At 37.2% G+C, this 21,009-nt stretch overlaps 1 protein-coding gene across 8 annotated transcripts in view; it reads left to right on the forward strand.

The window, feature by feature from the left end:
* Positions 1 to 21,009, forward strand: part of LOC114046188 (probable phospholipid-transporting ATPase IH) — a 222,872-nt gene that overhangs the window by 107,699 nt on the left and 94,164 nt on the right. For all 8 annotated transcript variants that reach the window (XR_003569471.1, XM_027866417.1, XM_027866418.1 and 5 more), the window contains exon 2: positions 10,894 to 11,016. Coding sequence is in view for 7 of the 8 variants with exons in the window: in XM_027866417.1 (XP_027722218.1) it covers positions 10,894 to 11,016 (123 nt within the window). In the remaining variant the exon portion in view is untranslated. The remainder of the gene's footprint in view (positions 1 to 10,893; positions 11,017 to 21,009) is intronic.

Below are 21,009 nucleotides of genomic sequence, written 5' to 3' on the forward strand. Positions count from 1 at the left end.
ACTTGATCATATCCTGAAAGGTAATAGATGGCACAATGGATAGAGTGCCTGGCCTTTAGTTCAAAAGATTCGTTTTCTGAGTTCAAATCTGGCCTCAGACACTTATTAGCTGTGTGACCCTGTCAAGTCACTTACCTGTTTGCCTCAGTTCCTCACCTGTAACAATGAGCTAGAGAAGGAAATGGCAAACCACCCTGGTATCTTTGCCAAGAAAACCCCAAATGGGGTCATGAAGAGTTAGACACAACTGAAAAACAACTGAATAACAACAATGCAGTCTAAAGGCAATTGCTTCTAGAAATTTGGCACATTTTCAGTATGAGTTTTAAGTAATATTAATATATGAAAATCTGGATTTGTGCAGTTAATAAATTAAGAGATTCTTTACCAAAAAATATAAAAATAAAAGTATTAACAATGTAATACGGTTAAGTAGCAAGCCCCACCTGGAGCAATTAAAATTATTTGAAAGATAAAGATAGAAATCTGGTTTATTCCCGGTTTCTTCAGCAAAATGTTCATTATGTAATTGACTAATACAGTGCCTAGACTAGAGAAAAGAACATCCCTGTGATGTAGGCCAATCTGCACATCATTTTTGTTTTTACAATTAAGTAAAGATAGTAATAGGGCAACTAGGTGGCATAATGGATTGAGCACTGGGCTTAGAGTCAAGAAGATTCATCTTCCTGAGTTCAAATCTGACCTCCGCCATTTACTAGCCGTGTGACCTTGGACAAGTCACTAAACTCCATTTGCCTCTGTTTTCTCATCTGTAAAATGAGCTGGAGAAGGAAACAGCAAGCCACTAGATACTATGTATCTTTGCGAAGAAAATCCCAAATGGTGTCACGAAGAGTTGGATATGTCTGAACAACAACAGTATTAATAAGAGTTTACAATAGCAATGCTAATGGTGAGTGGTATTAAACTCATAAAACCAAAAAACCACCCAAGCAACAAGTGGCTGGACTTTTATCTTAATGGTCCCAACTGCATGTCTCTACCCCTTATCGAAGGGATTTCTTACCTTTTCTGACTCTTAAAAGTCTCCCCTTATTTTCCAGAGCATTGCCCTATTGCTATAGAATGTTGTTGTTGTTGTTGTTTTAAAAAAAGCTTCATATGGTCATACGAAGTGGAACAACAACTTGTTGCTTGGGTGGTTGGAGGGTGAGAAGACACTGCTAAAACTTGTTATCAGAAACTGGGATAGAGTATGAGTTTAAAGAGGGTGGTGGAAGGGGCAGAAAACAAAGTTAATAAGAACCTTGGCATTGTGTTTCTTTCCTTCAAAACCACTCCAAAATATCATATTTGAAAGAAAATGCTTAAGTTCATCAATTTTACAGCTAAAGTTTTTGATAAATAACTTGAGTAAAATTTATTAGTCATATCTATGAGACTTGCTCAAAAAGCCCTGTCTAAATTTTAGGCAAAACTTTGTCATTTGAATCAGGTGAGTAAAATGTGGCCACCATTTACTTGGTGGCAACATACCAAAATGCAGCATCACGTTGGGAAGGGACAGTGAATATTAAAAGCTTAACCTGTACAATTAGTGTGACAAAATGACAGCAAACATCTTTATAATACAGATCGGCAGGGTTTCAGTAGTACATGACGCAAATGAAAATCCAATCCTGACAGTTTAGGATAAAGCCATGTGTGGCAATGTCCTTTTCTGAAAGACTGTTCTCTGTGTGTGTGTGTGTGTGTGTGTGTGTGTGTGTGTGTGTGTGTGTTTTCCCATTGACAGAAGATGTACAAAATCACACATGTTCTTTACCATTTCTATTAAGAATAAGTATGTTATTTCAAGAGAATGGGGTGGGGAAATAGTGGTTAATGGAGAAAATATCCTTATGCTTCATGGAAAAAAGAACTAGATGTTTTACTCATGCTTTTTGATGAAGCATGTAAATACTTGCCATCCTAGCATTAGATTTTTTTTAATCCACTTTATAATTGCTTACAGTTTTACTCTTTGAAATCATGTGATACTTTGCATGTAGGAAGTAATGAATAAATGCATATGGAATTAAATTCAGTTTTTTTAAAAAAAATGAAAACCTACTCTCCTTCTGTTATTCTCGTCTGTTTCTTTATTGTACTGATCACATAGATGTAGAACTGGAAAGGACCTTATCTGGTGCAACCCCTGAATTTTACAGATGATGAGACTTGAGGCTGTTGCTCAAGGTCATATAGGCAGTAAGTAGCAAAGCTAAAATTTGAACTCTGGGCCTATGATTGCAGGCACACAGTTCTTTCCACTATATCATGATGTTGTTTTCACTACCTAATTGATATTAGATAGGGGCAACCAAAACATATTCATTCCATTGCCTTTGGATTATCCCGATGAGTAAATTCATTAAAGTAATGGAGTATGTTTTGTTGTCTAATGAGTACCACTGCTTTCTTGTTTTCTGTACCATATTAATTAGTAATTAGGGACAAAATCACATGGCCCACCTACTCCATTATTGCGACTAAAGAAAAAGACCAGCATTAGTTGGTATTGTGTTCTATTGAGTTCCATTTTACAAAATGCTAACTCACAGCATTTCAAAGGCAGTCTTCTAGTGATATTTCTAGTTTGAGTATGCTTTTTTTTCATTATCAGATAGGGAATCTCAAGTTCTATTTAAAGAAACTCGTCATATATTCATAGTTTTGGGGGTATGTTGAAGTCCTGTTCTCAGATGCTAGGAAATAGTAGGGATTAATTTTTAACTAAATGCTTTTACACACACTTGAAAGCTTCACATTGAGTGTCTTTTGAAATGGAATGTACCTTAGCACTTGAATGGATAGGGGTTTAGTAATATTTGAAGGAAACATGTCTTCTGTAGTTGGCACTGGCCTCTAGAGTATAATACCACCTTATGGTCTTTCTTCAACGAATATCATGTGTTGCCTAGTTCCCACGTCCGGAAAGCAAACAAACTTTCTTGGACACAAAGATTTGTGTGCTTTACAAGCAGCAGTTTGACCAGTCCTGTACATCTAAAATAGATTGATTTTTCTCTCAATAAATCCATGAACCAACAGTAATCAAGAAATGGAGCACATATCTTCCAATACTGGTTTTCAGACTGCTATATTCTGCAGTGTCACCCAGAGCTATAGTGATTTGCCACTGTTTTTCTGCTTCTGGCCCCTTTGTTTCCTCATTTATATGCTGTTTGAGATTGTATTTATGGGGGAGATGATGGAATTAAAGATAGTTCTTTTCTTTATCAATATTGTCTACACATTATGAGGAAGACCTGGGAAAATAAAATGGGAAGGAAGTTCATAAAATCACAGAATCTTAGAGTAGAAGAGGGTATCAAGTCATAGATTTCATTTAGTTTGACCCTGAACCACGCTTAACCTTTGTGGTGTTCCTGACATGTGGCCATCCAGCTTTTTGTTTGAGGAAGGTCTGTGTTGATGAAGAGCTCACTACTTCCTGAGGGATGCCATTACTCTTTTGGTCTGCTGTAATTTTTAGGAAATTTGATCAACCTGGCATGAGTTATTCCTAGGGAACCTATGCTTTTGTGCCTGTAAGTGCTGAAAAACCAATTCACTAAGAGAAATAGCTGTTTTTCTGTTAGGTCCCAGTTCATCAAAGATAGGTAGCTGACAATTTGTGCAAAGTTACCAAAGCTCTCATTATCTCCAAAGTTTTACAAATTAGTAGGGAAGAGGAAAAAGGGAATATCCCATTGCTCCCCAAGAAGTGGATTCTTTCCTAGGGTGAGGTAGTGAACAAAATCGATTTAGTAATTCAGGAAAAGGAAAACTTATCTCAGAAAATTAAGAAATTGCATAACCACTTTTATTTTTGAGGGTTTTGCTGTCCTTTGCTATAAAACCTATTCATTATGTTCAAAAAGAGAACATGAAAATGATGTTCTAGATAGTTAAATAATTCCATGCTGTTAAATAAGACTAACATTTTTAACTCAACAGGTCTTAAAGAATACAAATTAGTGAGAAGATTTAAAACTTATTAGAATGAATGCCTATATTTTCATCTCATTAATTATCTAAAGTTATTAAACAGCTAGTTCCATGCTTAACTTTAATAATCATACTGTTCATTTCTTAGGGTTATTGACCATGGAGTAATTTGGTTTGTGTGTGTGCTTAATTATTTAAGCTCTATGATCATTGCCAAGTGTTACATTTAAGTGTATGCTGAACTGAACACATTTATATATTAAAGAACTCCAGTTAACAGAATAAAGTGAGGTTAGGGTTACAGCTGATGCCGAAAAGTTACTTCATTAGTTGCAAACACTACTGGAAAGTATCCCATCTGCCTATGTATTTTCATATTGAACATAAATTTCTTACATATGCTGGCTAAATATTTGGGTTTATTCATAACGAATGTTTAGTGTAGAGTTTTTTTTCCCCACATATAGTTAGAAAAAGAACATTGAATTAAACTAGAAACACCCTTTCTCGGCATCTGTGTGTGCATGTGTTTCTGTATATCTGTATACTCATAAGTCAAATATTTCTCGCCCTTATAATTTCATGTTGATGACATAGGTAGTACTCAACACCCTATTTGGACGTAGGGGCAGAAGTTTCCTTTCACAATGCACACGTGCCGAGATTTTTATTTTTAACACCTACTTCTTGCCGAATCCATCACTGATTGCAGTGTCTCCTCTTTAGAGTACCCTATCAGAGTACTTGGCTGGTCTTTTTGCTATAATTGTTTTTCATCTAACCTCAGCCATACCCCAGTGTTTTAAGGGGGAAGGGCCCAAGCGCAATTTTGACCATTTTTTCTCTGCCCTGAATATTTGTGAAGCTGCTTGGGTAACAATTGTGCCCTACATTCCCCAATCTGGCTAAGCCCAGTAGAGTTCTAGTGAAAACGCTTCCAGTTAAAAGAGTTCTAGAAGGCTCTGGTCTGAGACTTCATGATTATCCTTGGGTGCTGTTTGATGATTTAGTAGGGTTCGTAGGAAATTGTTCAAGAATCTAGACGTAACTTCCGTGTCTGTTAGCTTCCCAAAGAAAATACTGACCTTTTGGATTCAGAGCTTTCTTTTGTGATTAAAAAAAATTAAATGATAACTTAAAATTTTTTAGATAGTTTGACCCCAAATAATGTCCCCAGTAATTGAAATTTAGAGTATCTCAAGAAGGGTCAGAAATTTGGAAATCACACTATTGGATTAATAGGCTGAAGAACAAAGATTTCAGAATAGGAAAGACAGAAGGTCACATCTGATAGTTGAATTTTACAGGTGAGAAGGTAGAGATCCAGAGAGATTGTTGATTTGCCTAAAGTTACAGCATATAGTTGGGTAGGTGAGGCTAGAATGCAAATCTCCTAACTCCTAATGTTCTTTACACACTACCTTTCTGTAGATATCTTGGAACCAAGCATAAAAATTTCACGTAATCGCTTTACTATGCCACGTATTCTTTGGAACTGACTACATTTGGTCTATTCTTTTTATAGCTTTTATTGGCACATACGTGTTTTTTGGTAGGTCCTTCGTCTCATCGATAGCTGTCTTCTCGTATAATGCTGGGTATCATAGCTCACCCCACCCTTTCTCAACTGGTGTAACTATTACCTGTGTCTTTCAAAGAATTCTCAGTCAATCCACCCATTCTGTGGAAAGGCCTCCCTGTGCATCTTTAACCATTCAGTGCTAGTGCTAATACAGCCTGTGGGCTGGCGCTCTCCTCTCCCTTATTTTCGTTAGATGATCGACCCACCTCCTGTTATGATTTTATATTCACACAGCCACTTCTTGTGAACAAGTCATCATTAGTAAGATACTAGAACCTATTTACATCTCTCTCTTGCCTTTTGATTGTAATTCTTATGAAATTAAGACTTCCCATGATTTGAAGTACTCTTTTTTTTTTAAAGAGGTTTAATTTCTAATTTGCTGGGGGGATTTTCTTGCTTGTTTAGTATGTAGGTTGAGGCAGCACAGATTTTAAATAACTGTAAAGAGAAAATCGAGGGCAGTAGCAGCACAGTGGATAGAGTGCTGGACCTGAAGTCAGGAAGCCTCGTCTTCTTGAGTTCAGATCTGGCCTCAGACACTTACTAGCTGTGTGACTCTGGGCAAGTCACTTCACCTTGTTTGCCTCAGTTTCCTCATCTGTAAAATGAACTAGAGAAGGAAACGGCAAACCACTCCAGTATCTTTACTAGGAAAACCCCAAATGGGGCCAAGAAGAGTCAGACATGACTGAAAAAGACTGAATGACAACAACAAAAGAGACTATCATATGATCCTTGGTCTGTATCTGAGCACACCAAAAAATTATTTTATAGTTAATAATTTCTCAAAAGCTTAAAAAAGTAGAGACGTTTTAAGTGATGTTATTACTGCAATAAAATATAATTCTTTTTCTCTTGCTGAAAAAAATCACTTTTTGGATTACATATCCTGTGGCTAACAGCTGAAGAACTAAAGTTGAAATGTATCTTAACTCGTTTCCCCAAAACTCAGTTTCAGTCTGTTGAGCTTTCAACTATTAATAGAAACACATGATACATAGCTTTTTATAGCTCTTTGGTTGTAACTTTTAATGGATTTATTAAGAATAGAGAAGAAGGAATAGAACTCATTGTTCAAAATCATGCTGACTTACTTCACCCTTTTCCCAATATCCAGGTGTTATTTCTTAAATGAAGTGTAACATCTAATATCTGGCCAAAAAAAGGAGTCATTTATTCAAAGCGCCCTTCATAGGATCATTTTTGTCCACATTTGCACCCATATGGCATGTAGAAAAGAGCATTTCAGAGCTCCCATATGTCATCTTCCTGCCATGCCCTTTCCTGTTGTAGTCTTTTGTGGAATACTAAATACACTGTGATCTTATTGAATACTGTATGTATATCACAGCCTTTTGTATTCTAATAATACTTCAGGGGATGTAGGAGGCCCATTGCTTCTTGAACAGTATATATAGCTTTTATGTCATGTATATATAGTTTGTACATAATCACATGCACTTTCCTTTTTGATTACTAGAAGTCTCAATGCATCTCAACATAGAATTTGTTTTTTGATCAAATTCTAGATTAGAATAGTGATTTGTAGGGGCAGCTAGGTGGCTCAGTGGATAGAGCACCGGCCCTGAAGTCAGGAGGACATGAGTTCAAATCTGGCCTCAGACCAAACACTTGACACTTACTAGCTATGTGACCCTGGTCAAGTCACTTAACCCTAATTGCTTTTAAAAAAAAATAGTGATTGCATAGATGTTAATTGAAATAGTACCTGCTCTATTGATTTCTTCTATGTAGTAATGTTTGAAAATTTTTTACTGAATTGAATTCAGAGAATTTGATAGCAAACAAATCTATTGGACTTTTGAGTAGATGAACTGGCCTCAAATTTTATTCTTTTGAAAATTTATTTTTACTATGTCCTTCTATAGATAGACATTGCTCTTGCTGTAAGTCTAATAAAGTTATAGGGAAAAAACCATGTACCTAGTCAAGATAGCATCGTACTAGACCAGCCACTAGGAAACAGAATCATAGGCACAGAACTGGGGCCATTTAACTAACTGCTTTCTTTAAAACTTATGAGAAAAAATTTATTACAAAAATAAATTCCAAGAACTAGTGAGATTTTTTTTCCCTTCTCATTGTGGATTCCCTTTTACCAAAATCATATTTTCTTTAAAATTGTCCAAGATTATGAGGAGAGGAATATCATACCATCAGCTTGGCCTCGTGTCAGAGAAAGAAAAAAAGGAAGTCAAGATGTGTTTTTCCTTTGATGTGTATAGATATGTTTTTGATGTTCCCAGTAGCCTTTAAGAAAATCATCACGATCACTCAGTAAATATTATTACAACAAAGGCAAGAAATTAGACTGGTGAATCCCCAAAGGCAAAGAAATGGAGATGTGACAGGTTACATAAGTACACACAAACACATACATATCGTGGTGCAGAACATGATACAGTAGCTATCAGAAATATAGATGAGCACTCATAATATGGCAATAATAATTTCTTAAAGCATAGTCACTGATAATTCATGTAATCTTCCAGGACAATGTAAGCTCTTTGAGGTCAGGAATGGTTTCAGTTTTGTCTTTGTGAAAACAACATGGTAGGGGGCAGCTAGGTGGCACAGTGGATAGAGCAGCAGCCCTGGAGTCAGGAGGACCTGAATTCAAATCTGGCCTCAGACACATAACACTTACTAGCTGTGTGACCCTGGGCAAGTCACTTAACCCCATCGCCTAGCCCCCCCCCCAAAAAAGCTCATAGTCTAATAGTGGAGGTTAAGACATGTATGCAGTTGACTAATAATAAGCAAGTCATAAGACATGCTGATGAAATATATCCAAACACACAGAAATTCTCTCTGGTTTGTCGAAGTGATTCTGTTACCAGAGCCGGCTTGTGGAGTAACAGCTTCATGGAGTAATTTGGTATTAAAGGCAGGAGTGGACATAGTAATGGTGAACCCATTAACCTCCTATCAAGTATAGCTAGTTCTATCACACCATTAAAAACTGACTCTTTGAATGCTCACTTTAGAAGCAGAAGTTCTGATTGAGCGCAGTCTAGCAGCCCCTGTGTTGAAAGCATGTAGTTTGATTTTCTGTTGATAGGAAGCATGTCTGTATTACAGTTCCACTTTTATTTCAGTGTTTTACATTGCTATGCTTGATAATGAAGCAAGTGTTGGTATAAAGAAGGTCCAGCTTTATAATCCCCAGGAAGATTAATACTAATTTCATTATTAATGTTCTTATTTAATATTTCTTGTGTAACATATCCTATGGTGTACTGATCACTGCAGACTAACAGCACAGATACAAGAAAATAGGTAATGGAACCTGGATAATTTCTGCAAAGTCAACAAAGCATTACTTCCTGGAGAATACTAGGGTCATGTAACCTGCAACACACAGATCTAGCTTGTAATCCTCTAAATCCTCCTTGGCCACATGTAATGAAAAGACATTATAGGATTATGTAATTTTGGCAGCAGGCTTTTTAAGTGATGGGGAACTAGTAAGTTTTAGACATGATGACATAGTTAAAGATTTTGGCAAAGGAGGACATCAAACTTTAGATTCAGATGAAGGTCAGGCCTGCTGAGTGGCAGCTTCATGTGTCATAGAAGATGAAGAGATTTCAGAGTATCTCGGTATTTGTGTTTCTTGTGCCAGTAACACTTGAAAAGTAGGAAAATGCATTTTTTTAGAATTTGGAAGAGCAGAAATGGAAGTTTGTGTTGCCTTGAACACAACATGGTATAGTAGAAAGAATAGATATGGAAGTTCTCAGAGGACCTGGTCCCCCACCATTGACTTTCTTTTTGACCTTGGACAAGACGCTTATTCTCCTATGTCTCAGTTTCTGCAGCTTTAAAATGGTTATATAATATTGATCTTTCCACTTCCATTCCAACCTCTCTCTATCTTTCTCTCCTCACTGCCAGATGACTGACCGTAAGGTCATTACCTTATGCATAAATCTATTTATGTCAATCTTTTTCAAAACCCTTTGGTGAGAAACCCTGTTGCTTATGGAATAAAACCCCAACTTCTTAGCCACCTGTTTGATATCTTCCATGGTTTGCAGCCAAACTTACCTTCCTAGACTGCCTATCAAGTTCTATAAACTAGTCAAAGTAGACTACTTCTCCCATGAATACACAAAGGTGAGAGATTTCTCACCTCTGCACCTTTGCTACTTATGTTTCTTAAGTGTAGCATGTGCTCCTGTTGTTCTCCTGCCCTCCAGCAGCTCCAGTATCTCCTCCTCCAGTCCAGTCAGTTCACATGACCTTACCTTTCTCAGAACATACATAACCTTGTTTATAATATTCTTATGGACTTTGTTATGACTAGATGATCTCCAAGGTCCCTTTCAACTTTAACAGTTGATGCTTTTATTTTATAAACTTTGGAGAAGGAAATGGAAAACCACTCTAGTATCTTTGCCAAGAAAACCCCAGAGTCAGACACAATTCAACAACAAAATTTAGTTTGTACCATATCTTTGTATGTGATAATAGATTATGGTTCTTTTTTAGGAGTTAATACAATAACAATTTTAGATGTGCTTTACAGGTCAAAAGCTATTTTTTACCAGTGTTTTCTTCATTGAAATTCATTTTCTACCTTCTTCCATATTGGACACTCAGATCCTACTGGAATGGGGAATCTGTGAGTTTGGGGCTTTTGATTTTGTTGTGGTTAACTTTGAGAGGAGCAGAGTGATTTATAGTTTATTCTTGGAAGTCACAAGATAGCACAGTTAGTGGAAATCTAACGTTAATTCCTACACCAGTTTTAGCCAGTGGCTTCACCATTATTCTCTTAAGACTTTTATCAGAGATTCATAGAATGTCAGAACTGGGAGTAGCTTTAGAGATCATCTGATTTTACAGACCTGCTAATGCTCTCTGTTTTCTTTATGGAAGTCTTAAGGTTTTGCTATTGCATTCCATTTCAGAAGAAATTGATTCTTTCAGATGTATGTGGCAAAATAATGCTGCCATTTTAGTTAATGGGGAAACTGAATTGTCAACTGTGAAAAGGAGTTTTCACTTCTTACTGATATATTTGTGTCTTCTCATGTCCTATTGATGAAGTCAGTTTGATTACTGGGTAATAATCAAAAGTAGATCTTATATTAGGGATTCCAAGGGTTCCATCTCAACCAGCTGCATTTTCCTCTCTTCTTCCTCTTTTTGGGTAGGTATGTAAGTGAATTGGTTGATCTTTTTCTGCCAATGAGCCATTTAACCAAAGAACACTAATGGTCACTGGTAGGAATAAAAATTATAATGAGAGACAGGACTTGCCTGTCTGGCCTTTGGTGTTTATATTTTGAGTATCTTAAGTTGATCTCTGTTCTTGTTTACAGTGTGCTGGAGAAGAAAATTGGGTTGATAGTCGGACCATCTATGTCGGACACAAGGAACCCCCTCCAGGTGCTGAAGCATACATTCCACAAAAATACCCAGATAATAGAATAGTCTCTTCCAAGGTAAGTTTTACTGTTAATCTACATATTTATTATTTTTTGAACTAATTTTTTAATTAACAAGCATTTATTTTCTCTCAGTCCCACCTCTTCCCCCCAAAAAAACAAAGAAGAAAGTCCCTTGTAACAAATATGTGTAGTCAAGCAAAGTAAATTCTCATATTGACTATGTCCAAAAATGCATCTTATTGTGCATCTTGATTCCTTCACCCTCTCTATTAGGAGGTGGGTAACATGCTTCATCAGTGGTAAAACAATTTGTAGGTAATTTGGTTTAGCAATTTTATAATAGAGGTAAGTGATAAAATGAACAATAGATACTATCTGTGGAATGCAGATTTCCATAATGAGTAATTATTGAATTAATTTTTCCCCTCTGGCTCTTAAGGGTACTATACTTACTAAAACTATTTTGTGACAGAAATATTTTGTTTTACAATGAACAAATATTCTGTAATTTTCTGATTGAGGTAAAGGTTAGAGTGTGGAAAGTGTTTGCCCTATGGGAAAAATGTAGCTATCAAGGGTATGGGGGAAAGATGCACCGGAATGGTTCCTAAACCTTGACATCTGATTCAGTTTCTTGAGACCATTTGCTCTTTATCTTTCCTGTCTGACATGTCCAGAAGTAGTTTTTCCTCATTTTTCCCTATTTTCTCACAAATATCTGATGGCACCCTTCCCTTTTTTCTTAGACTATTTCTCCCAATTTGTCCTGGTCTTTTGAAGCTACTTTTTTAAGGGCTCAGGTTTCTAAACAAGCAATGTGGCTAATGAGGATAAAAGCAGTGAGCCTTTAGTATATTTTAAATCACAACAAGGAATGTGCTTAACCTGAGGCCCCCATGAGGAGAGCAAGGAAGAGATAGCGTGTGTGACAAGTTGACGTGTAGATTACAGTCTCTGAAGAGACAAGGGTTCAGTTGGAGCTCTGAAGGATTAGGATTCCTCTGTGTCTTAGCCAGCAGAGTGGCATCTGGGTCTGGGTAAAATGGTCTTTGGGTCATGTGCTTAAGAGGAGGAGAAGGAGGAGGAGGAGGACTCAGTGGTCCTATGAAAGGCTCCCTCTGGAATCAGCACCGATTTTAGGTTCGGTTCCTGCTACTCTTCCCAGTTTGGTCAGGGTTTGCAAGACCACAGAAGAGAGCCAGGTGTTTTATTAAGGGGGTGGGAGGGGAAGCTGGGTTTTGCTCAGGAGGTTCTGATTAGTTTTTTCCTGTCTTTGTAGGCAGGTGTCAATTAGTTGTGAAACTGCCATTTCTGAAAAGAAAATACCAAATTGTATGTGGCAGGGGGAATTGTAGGATGGGAGGAATGTCCAGAAAAAAAACAACAGCTCATAATAGAGTACTGAACAGGAGGCCTAGGCATGTCTAGAACAGAGATGACCCTTGTAGAGGAAGAGCTAGCTAGGTTCAATACACCAGAGAGTTATTGGACTCTAACACAATTCTCATTGTTCCTCCCATAGGGAAATCTTTGGGACCTCTCTGGTACTAGAGGATGCCAGTAATTTCTTTGATATCAGTAGAAGGCAGACTGCACTGGGGAGCATCATAAAAATAGGATTCTGTCATAAAGAACTATTTCAGTTTCCAGGGAAAATTAAGAAAGATTTTTACTTTATCAAGCTAACTTTATCAGAAAACTCAAGAACAGGAACTAATAAATTGAAAGTCTTTGTACTTTTAGAAAAAATAGACTGGTTAAATATTCAGACTTTTAGAGAATGTGTAAAGTATCATTGACTCCTAAAATTCCTTTTCACTTGAGAAGGGTTAAGAAGTGGGGCAAAGTACACAAAAGACTTTCATCTCTACTTTAGATTCAAGAATGGAACTGTGATCTCAATTCAAGGATACTTTGAATGGTGCAATGAAAGAGTCAAGTGAATGATGGTCTATTAATTTTATACAAATAATCATGTTCCTGCCAGGAAAAGCCCTTGGAAATATTGAAAACTGGACATTGGGGCTGCTAGAGAAGCTTTTGTTTACTGCCTAAGTTGTCCTTGGGCTAAGTAAATCTAGAATTATTAAAAATATAACTCTCTTTATAAGAGAATTCACAGTAGAATAGTAAGAACCTTAAATCCTCTTGAAAAGTGGTTAATTTGATTTTCAAAAGTTTTGTTGATGCCCTTTTTTTTCTTACAACACACTCATTTCTCATTAAATTCATGCCACTCCCTCCATCAGTTGAAATCCTCCCCTTCAATAGACATTTATTAAGTATCTTCTGTATACACCATGCACCAAGAGACATGTGTGTGAATGTATGTAAATGGGAGACAAAGGAGGATTGCTTAGAGATCCAGGACTGGCTACTGGCAGAGACCCATTACTACCTGGGTGTGGCCTCCTTTTACACATCCATTACAGTGAGACTGGGTCTCAGTTCACCATCGCTGAGAAGAGGCTGGTCATGCTGAACAAAAGGATAAAGGCAGCTGAGGCACCTTTGAGGATGAGAGATTGAAGAGCTTAGTGAACTGTTCCCAGAAATTATATACCCAAGAGTTTTGCCATTTTCTTCTCCAGCTTATTTTACAGGTGAGGAAATTGAGGCAAACAGGGTTAAGTGATTTGCCCAGGGTCACACAGCCAGTAAGTGCCTGAGGCCATATTTGAACTCAGGAAGATGCGTCTTCCTGAATCCAGACCCAGCACTCTATCCACTGCTCCACCTAGCTGCCCCATTCAATAGAAATTTAATTGCTATTGAATAATTTGTGAACAGGATATATACTACATTAACGCCTCCTCAACCAAAAAAAAAAAAAAAAAGGCCAGCTCTTAAATTTTCCTGCATCTTAAATGTTCATTGGCAGCTAGCTGGTGCAGTGGATAGAGTGCTGGGCTGGACTCAGAAAGACCTATGTCCAAATTGACCTCAGACACTTATGAGCTGTGTGACCCTGGGCAAATCACTTCCCTTCAGTTTGCTTCAGTTTCTTCATTTATAAAATGAGGGTAATAAAAATAGCACCTGCCTCCCAGAGTTGTTGTGAGAATCAAATGCCATAATAATTTTGAAATGCTTGCACAGTACCTGGCATAGTTAGTAAATGCTGTGTAAGTGTTAGCTGTTATTGCTTAGAAAGTTAATTCTTGCTATATCCAAAGTTTGTAAACATTCTGTCTGAGAGGTGAGAAAGTTACTGAATTGTCTGTGGTAATTATAAGATCATAGGTTTAGAGCTCGAAGGCCTTAGAAACCATCTTGGCCAACTCTCTCATTTTATAAATGAGAAAACTGAGAACTGGTGAGATCCGCAGGTATGAAGGGACAAGATTGATACCCAGTTGCTTTCATCCTACCCCTTAATCATGCCATGAGATAAAAAGTAACACTGAAATCTTCTTTTAAAAAATTGAAGTTACATGATTTTTTTCCTCAAAGAAAAGTTATTAACTATGTTTCCTTCTGTTCCTTACCTAACTGTCTTCAGAGAGTTCATCTCAGGTATTACATAACATGTAGCCCCTAAGTTACATTTTACCATAAAATAATGATTAATTTCTCAAAGTTTCTAGGCCACAAAAGTTTATTTGGCAAATACTGTACCTAAATATAGGTAATATAGTAATATATTAATAATAATATAATACAATAATATATTATGTATGTATTATATATAATATATATAATATGATAATATATAATAATATAATAGTAAGTAATATAGGTACAGTACATACACAATACAGTAAATGCCTGTATAATATAGATTTGGAACTGGAAGGAACCTTAGAGATGGTCTCTAATTGCACTCCTCACCTTACAGATGAAAAAATTTAAGGTCACCCAGCTGGTGTCACAATTGTCCCAAGTCTCCAAGACCAAGCCTCAGTTCTCTATGCAGTGTTGGCTACATGTTACTGTTGGAGGGGGGTAGGAGACCTCTGATCGATAACCTGGGCAAGCTGGTCATTCAGGTCTCAACAGTGGAGCAAGAAAGAAGGACAGGGAGGGACACATAGCCATCCCTGTGTAGGAGACGTAGGGATAACAAGAGTTACCTGTTTTTGGAGCAGCCTTGGTTATTTTGTTCATTTAAAATCTCCATTACCCTACATTATGCCTAAGAAACCTATCCCTTGAAAAAATTTTCATAGAGTTCAGAATTCTGCTTTCCTTTGTCTCTGTTTGCCTCCCACCCCCTTGCTCTTTTTTTAGGAAGTTTGTTTTTATTTAAAGGTATGAACAGGACCAGGAGAAATTGAAAACTGTCACATGATGTGTTTTGGAGAGGCAGAGGTATCCTAAGCATCGAGAGTATGACAATTGTCCTCAGAGTCAGGAAGAACTGTTCAAGGTTTTCCTCGGGTATATACTGGCTGTGTGACCTTAACAAGTCATTGAACTTCTCAGGGTGTCTCTCAGACAATTCTCCAAGATGATGTTACAGAAAAATTGAGGATCCTTATTGGTATAGTGAGATTCTTTGCTTGCTGGGATTTTTCTACACCAGTGAAATACAGTTCCAAACCAAAAATTAATTTTGAAATATATATCTCAAATATAAATGACAAAATATCAGATGGCGAAACTTATCTCTTTCTTAGTTGTGAAAATTCTTTTTAAGTCATTCCTTATTAGCAACATGTATAAGCAAGTAGTAACTTTTTTTTAATAGTCAATTTTATTGTGTTTTTGGCTCCTAATTCTCTCCCTTTTACCTACCCTCCTCCCTCTGAAAAAATGAAACAAATTTACTCCTATGTGATTTAAGTAGTATTGTAATTTTTTATATTGGCTCAGCCTACCATTTAACAGTTGATATTTCTCCAGTTATTTAGATCTGTCTTTATTTATGTAAAGAGTGTTTCATTGCATTCATGTAGTTCCTATAGTATTGTTGTACGTAGATTGTGAAGTGTATTCTATAGTATTTGTAGTTATTTTAAATAAAATTCCTCTTTATATTTCTTCCTGCTGTACTTTGTTTCTAATATGCAAAAGTGTGATGATTTTTGTGAATTTATTTTATATTTTGCAGTTTTGTAGATGGTGTTCCTTGTTTCAGTTAGGTTTTTAGTTGAGTTCATAACCATTTAGTTGTGGTTCTCTAAGTAAATCATCATATATCATGTGCAAAAAGTCATTTTGTTTTCTCTTTGCCTATGCTTATTCTTTTAATTTATTTTTCTTGTCTCAAGCAAGTTTTAATTACTGTATTGCTATAATTAGAATGACATAGTGGATAGAGAGATAGTCTTGGTGTTAGGATGATCCAAAGTCAGATTTTGTCTTTGCCACATACTGGCTTTTTGTGATCCTGGGCAAGTCACTCAATCGCCATCTATCTCAGTTTCCTCATCTGTAAAATGGGAATGATAATAGTACCTACCTCCCAAGGTTGTTGTAAGGATAAAATGAGATAATATTTTTAAATTGCTTTGCAAATTGTAAAGCATTGTATAAATGCTTGGTATTATATTAAACTCTCAATGCCCCAGGCAGATCTCTAAGATTATGAACCAAAGAGGTATTGATTTGCATTTGAAGAGGGAGTTTTTCACCAGGACCTCTCCTCCTCCCCAAAATGAAGGTTTGTTTATATTGTTTATTTATATTCAGATCTGGAAAACCTAAAAAAGAAATTTGAGTTCTATTTGTTATTCAGTTGTGTCCGACTCTTCTTGACCTCATTTGGGGTTTTCTTGGCAAAGATGATGGAGTGGTTTGCCATTTCCTTCTCCAGTTCAGTTTATAGATGAGAAAACTGAGGCAAACAGGATGAAGTGACTTGCCCAGGGTCACACAGTTTTAAGTGTCTGAGTCCAGATTTGAACTTAGGAAGATGAGTCTTCCTGCATCCAGGTGGGCACTCTTTCCACTGTGCCACCTATATGCCCCTTGAATTCTATAGAGGTGAAATAATAAAAGAAGTGAGGAAGCAGAGCTTGAGGTATATAGATGAAGGAATTAGTTACCAGAATATAGATCATTTTTGTCTTCTTTTATATCTCAAATCTATATTTTTTTTAAAAAATGTAACTTTCTTAGACTCCTAGCGTAGTTTCTATTCCTTCCACCAATTTTCCTCTCCACAAATGAGAATGAAACCACAGTTACATCTGAATTTATTCTATCTGTAAATAAAGCAGTAATCAGTTTCCAGGATATTTTTAAGAATATTGGATCCATTTACAATTAAATAATTGTTGGAGATTTTTTTTTAGCTGCTATTGGTAAGAATTACTTTATGGTAGCACTCAAAGAAGAGTACAGTCTCAAGACCATTCAGTTATAGTTGTCAATAAGTCAATAAATATTTATTAATGTGCCAAGCACTGTCCTAAGCTCTAAGGATGCAAAGAAAGGCAAAAGACAAAGCCTGCTCTCAAGGAGTTCACAGTCTAATGAGAAAGACAACATGCAAACAATTATGTACAAATAAGTTCTATACAGGATTAATTGAAGATAATCAACAGAGGAAAGGGACTAGAAAGGCTTCCTGTAAAAGGTGGGATTTTGGTTCGAACTTGGAGGAAGCAGAGGTGAAGAGGGAGATAATTCCAGGCGTGGATATCAACCAATGAGAATGCCTCAAGGGAGAAGATGGAGCATCTCGTGAGACCCCATGTACCTTGAATCCTGAGTACCTCAATAAAGTATAAGAAGACTGAAAAGCTAGGAAGGGCCCAGGTTGTGAAGGGCTTTGAATATCAGATAAAGGATTTTATATATTATCCTGGAGGGGATCCTGGAGGAGCACTGGAATAGGTTGAATATCAGGGTGACATGATCAGACTTGTGCCTTAGGATGACCACTTTGGGAGCTGAGTGGATGGCCTGGGTGGGGAGAGACTTGTGTCCAAGAGAGCAACCATCACTATTGTAGTAGTCCAGACACAGGGCGATGAGGACCTGCACGAGGGTGGTGGCAGAGTGAGACAACAGAAGGGGACACATACCAAAGGGGTTACTGAAGATAAAAACAATAGCCCTTGGCAACAGATTAGAAATGGGGGAGTGGGGTGATGTGAGAGGCAGCTGGGTGGCACCAGATTGCACAGAGGGCCAGGCCTGGAATCAGAAAGATTCGTCTTCCTGAGTTCAAATCTGGCTTCAGACATTTACAAGCTGTGACCTTGGGCAAACTAAAACCTGTTTGCCTCAGTTTCCTCCCCTATAAAATGAGCTGGAAAAGGATATGGCAAACCTCTCCAGTGTCTTTGCCAAGAAAACTCCAAATGGAGACATGAAGAGTTAGCATGACTAAAACAACTGAACAGCAACAGTGTGTGTGTGAGGAGTCAAGGATGACTCAAAGGTGGATCAAATTATGCTATTCTGGGTATCTTTGTTTATAAACGACACTCCAATTAAATTATGGAAAACTCCAGATTTGATTTGCCTGATAGAAGTGGGTCAGCTGTTCTAATAGAATTGGATTTTTCTCATTGTCAGGATTAAAGATAAAGATAATATATATGAAAGCACTTTGGGGGAGAGGGTGAGTTGCTTTTTTTTCCCCCAACATTAAATCAACACAAAACATTAAGTATGTCAATACACAATATAAGAATGGAGCAGACCCTTTAGATTTCCCTGCTTCATTATTTCGAGAAAACCTCTGTGCCATTCCAATAGTTTGGACAATCTGAGATTTCAAATATTAAATACTTCAAGGCGTTAGTTGCCAGTATTAGAGCAGAAACTGGAAGATAAGCATAATTGCATGCTGGACTGCTTAAATTGCTCAATTTTCCAAAACATCAAAAATGCATGGTTGGTCCTCTGTATTGCTTTACTAGTTCAGGTATTCAGAATAAAAAGCCAGTGCCATTTTTAGTTTTGGTTATGCAACCTGACAATGCATAAATCTACTGTAACTTAATAGTCACCTAGTCTTAAATTCACAGGATTCTTTTTTTTCCTTCTCGATTCACCGTAGAGAATTAAATATCATTTTTCTTTTTTGATCAGTTGTAATACGTCAAGATCATTGTGACCTCATCATTTCCTCCAACAATGAATATTATAGCCCAGCTAGGCAGTATAGACTGTCTTTGTGAGTTACTGAAGCCAAAAAATAAGTCATCCCTGGTGACTAACCTTTTAGTTAGAAGCCTAAACTCCTAACTTAACAAAGCTGGTCCTGACATGTTGCTGTCCTGTGTTGAAGTCCTTTCCACTGGAGCAGCATCCATGAGAACTTGTATTTCCCTGACATAACTTTCCAGTGATCCAGGTTAAGTTCCACATCTGGATTAGGCATCAGAGTAGGATGTTTATAGAGGATATTGTCAGTGTTATTATTAACAGTATCCACAGTAATTAGGCAATCTTTCGGGATTTGTGATTAGTTAGCATGAAGATTCTGTCTTAGCATCATGTTGTCGTTGAATCGTTTCAGTAGTGTCTGACTCTCTGTGACCCCATTTGGGGTTTTCTTGGCAAAGATACTGAGGGACAGAGAAAAAAGAACTTATTCCTTCAAAGAACTGAGTTTCACCCTTATACTGCAAATAAATTAAGAAGAGGATTTTCTAAGGGCTTCAGCTGTAATTTTGAGCAATATGGTGGGACTATGTTTCTCAAGTGAAGTCAGAAACAACAGTGATGGTTAGTGATGACTAGCTGTGATCTTCCTCAAGGCTAAAACATTACAAGTAATTATTTAAGCCGTTGTGTTATACTTGTTAAATTATTAATAGACTATATCACTGATGACTCGTGTTTTATTTATGGCTAGAGAAAAGGGATTTCGACATGAACATATGAGCAAATACTTGTGGGAAAAGAAACTTCTCCATTTGAGAAAAGAAGTAGTGATTAATAAATGGGTTTGGGGTCACCTTTAGTTATTTAATGATAGAGAGACTGTAATGTTAATAGTAATTATCCAAACATATCTCTGGCTTACATTAAAACTTGGAGTGATGAGAGTGATTATGGTAACAAATCAAGTAGTAAATTAAGGAGTGATCATTCCATGTACCTTACACATTGAATAGTGAATCAGAAACCCTGTTCCACTAATAGAAATTTAGTAGCTGATAAGAGGGGGATTTCAGGGATCTCTTTAATGGTGCTGAGGCAGAATTCTCTTGCTTTGCCCATGCTTGGATCTTAGTCCCAGTTCTGGGTGGCAGTCCTGGGGCAAGGAGGAGCACTGGCATGGTGGAGCTTGTAGTGGCAGTGGAGAGGGAATCCTCCTTCCAGTTCCAAGGCAGAAAAGAGCACTTATGGTCACTCATAGACCAGAGCAAAAGCCAGAAAAGGAGTGAACACCTCACCCCTTATCATACCACGTTGGAAAAACTGAAAATTTACAGGTCCCTAGAAGTATCTCTAAAAACAGCTGCACAAAACCCACAAAGCTGGGGACAGTTCATTCTCCACATTGGAAGCAGACGCCTACCTTAACAAAGAGTTTATAACTCAAGTAAGTTTCTGGGATCATGAGCAAGCAGCGCAGAAGAAGTCAGACCATAGAACCTTACTTTGGTGACAAAGAAGATCAAAACATACAAGCAGAAGAAGACAACAAAGCCTCCAAGAAAACTACGAATCAGGCCGTGGAAGAAGAGCTCAAAAAGGATTTTGAGAAGCAAGTAAGAGAAGTAAAGGAAAAACTGGGAAGAGAAATGAGAATGACGCAAGAAAATCATGAAAAACAAGTCAATAGCTTGCGCCAAAAAAAATAATGCTGAAAAAAGCAGCTTTGAAGCATGGGAAGCTTGATGTATAGTGAAAGGGCTGCTGCATTTGGAGTTAGCAGACCTGTGCCTCTGAGTAGCAATGGGATTGGACAAGTTGTGCTCATGGTTTCTAAGCGTGATGGAGAATGGCAGCCATTTCATTTAACTTTTCTGGGAATAATACTGAGTTGAGCAAGTGGAAACTTTGAAGAACAAAGCATTTTTCACCATAAATGTGTGTGATGAAATTTATTTGAAAGCCTCAGTCATAAATACAATCAATGGCTTATAGCCTTTATACTGATTAGGGACTTATGTTTGAAAGTGATGTTATCGGGGC

This window comes from Vombatus ursinus, unplaced genomic scaffold, assembly GCF_900497805.2.
Source record: "Vombatus ursinus unplaced genomic scaffold, bare-nosed wombat genome assembly UNPS02014781.1, whole genome shotgun sequence".
NCBI classification, from domain to species: Eukaryota; Metazoa; Chordata; class Mammalia; order Diprotodontia; family Vombatidae; genus Vombatus; species Vombatus ursinus.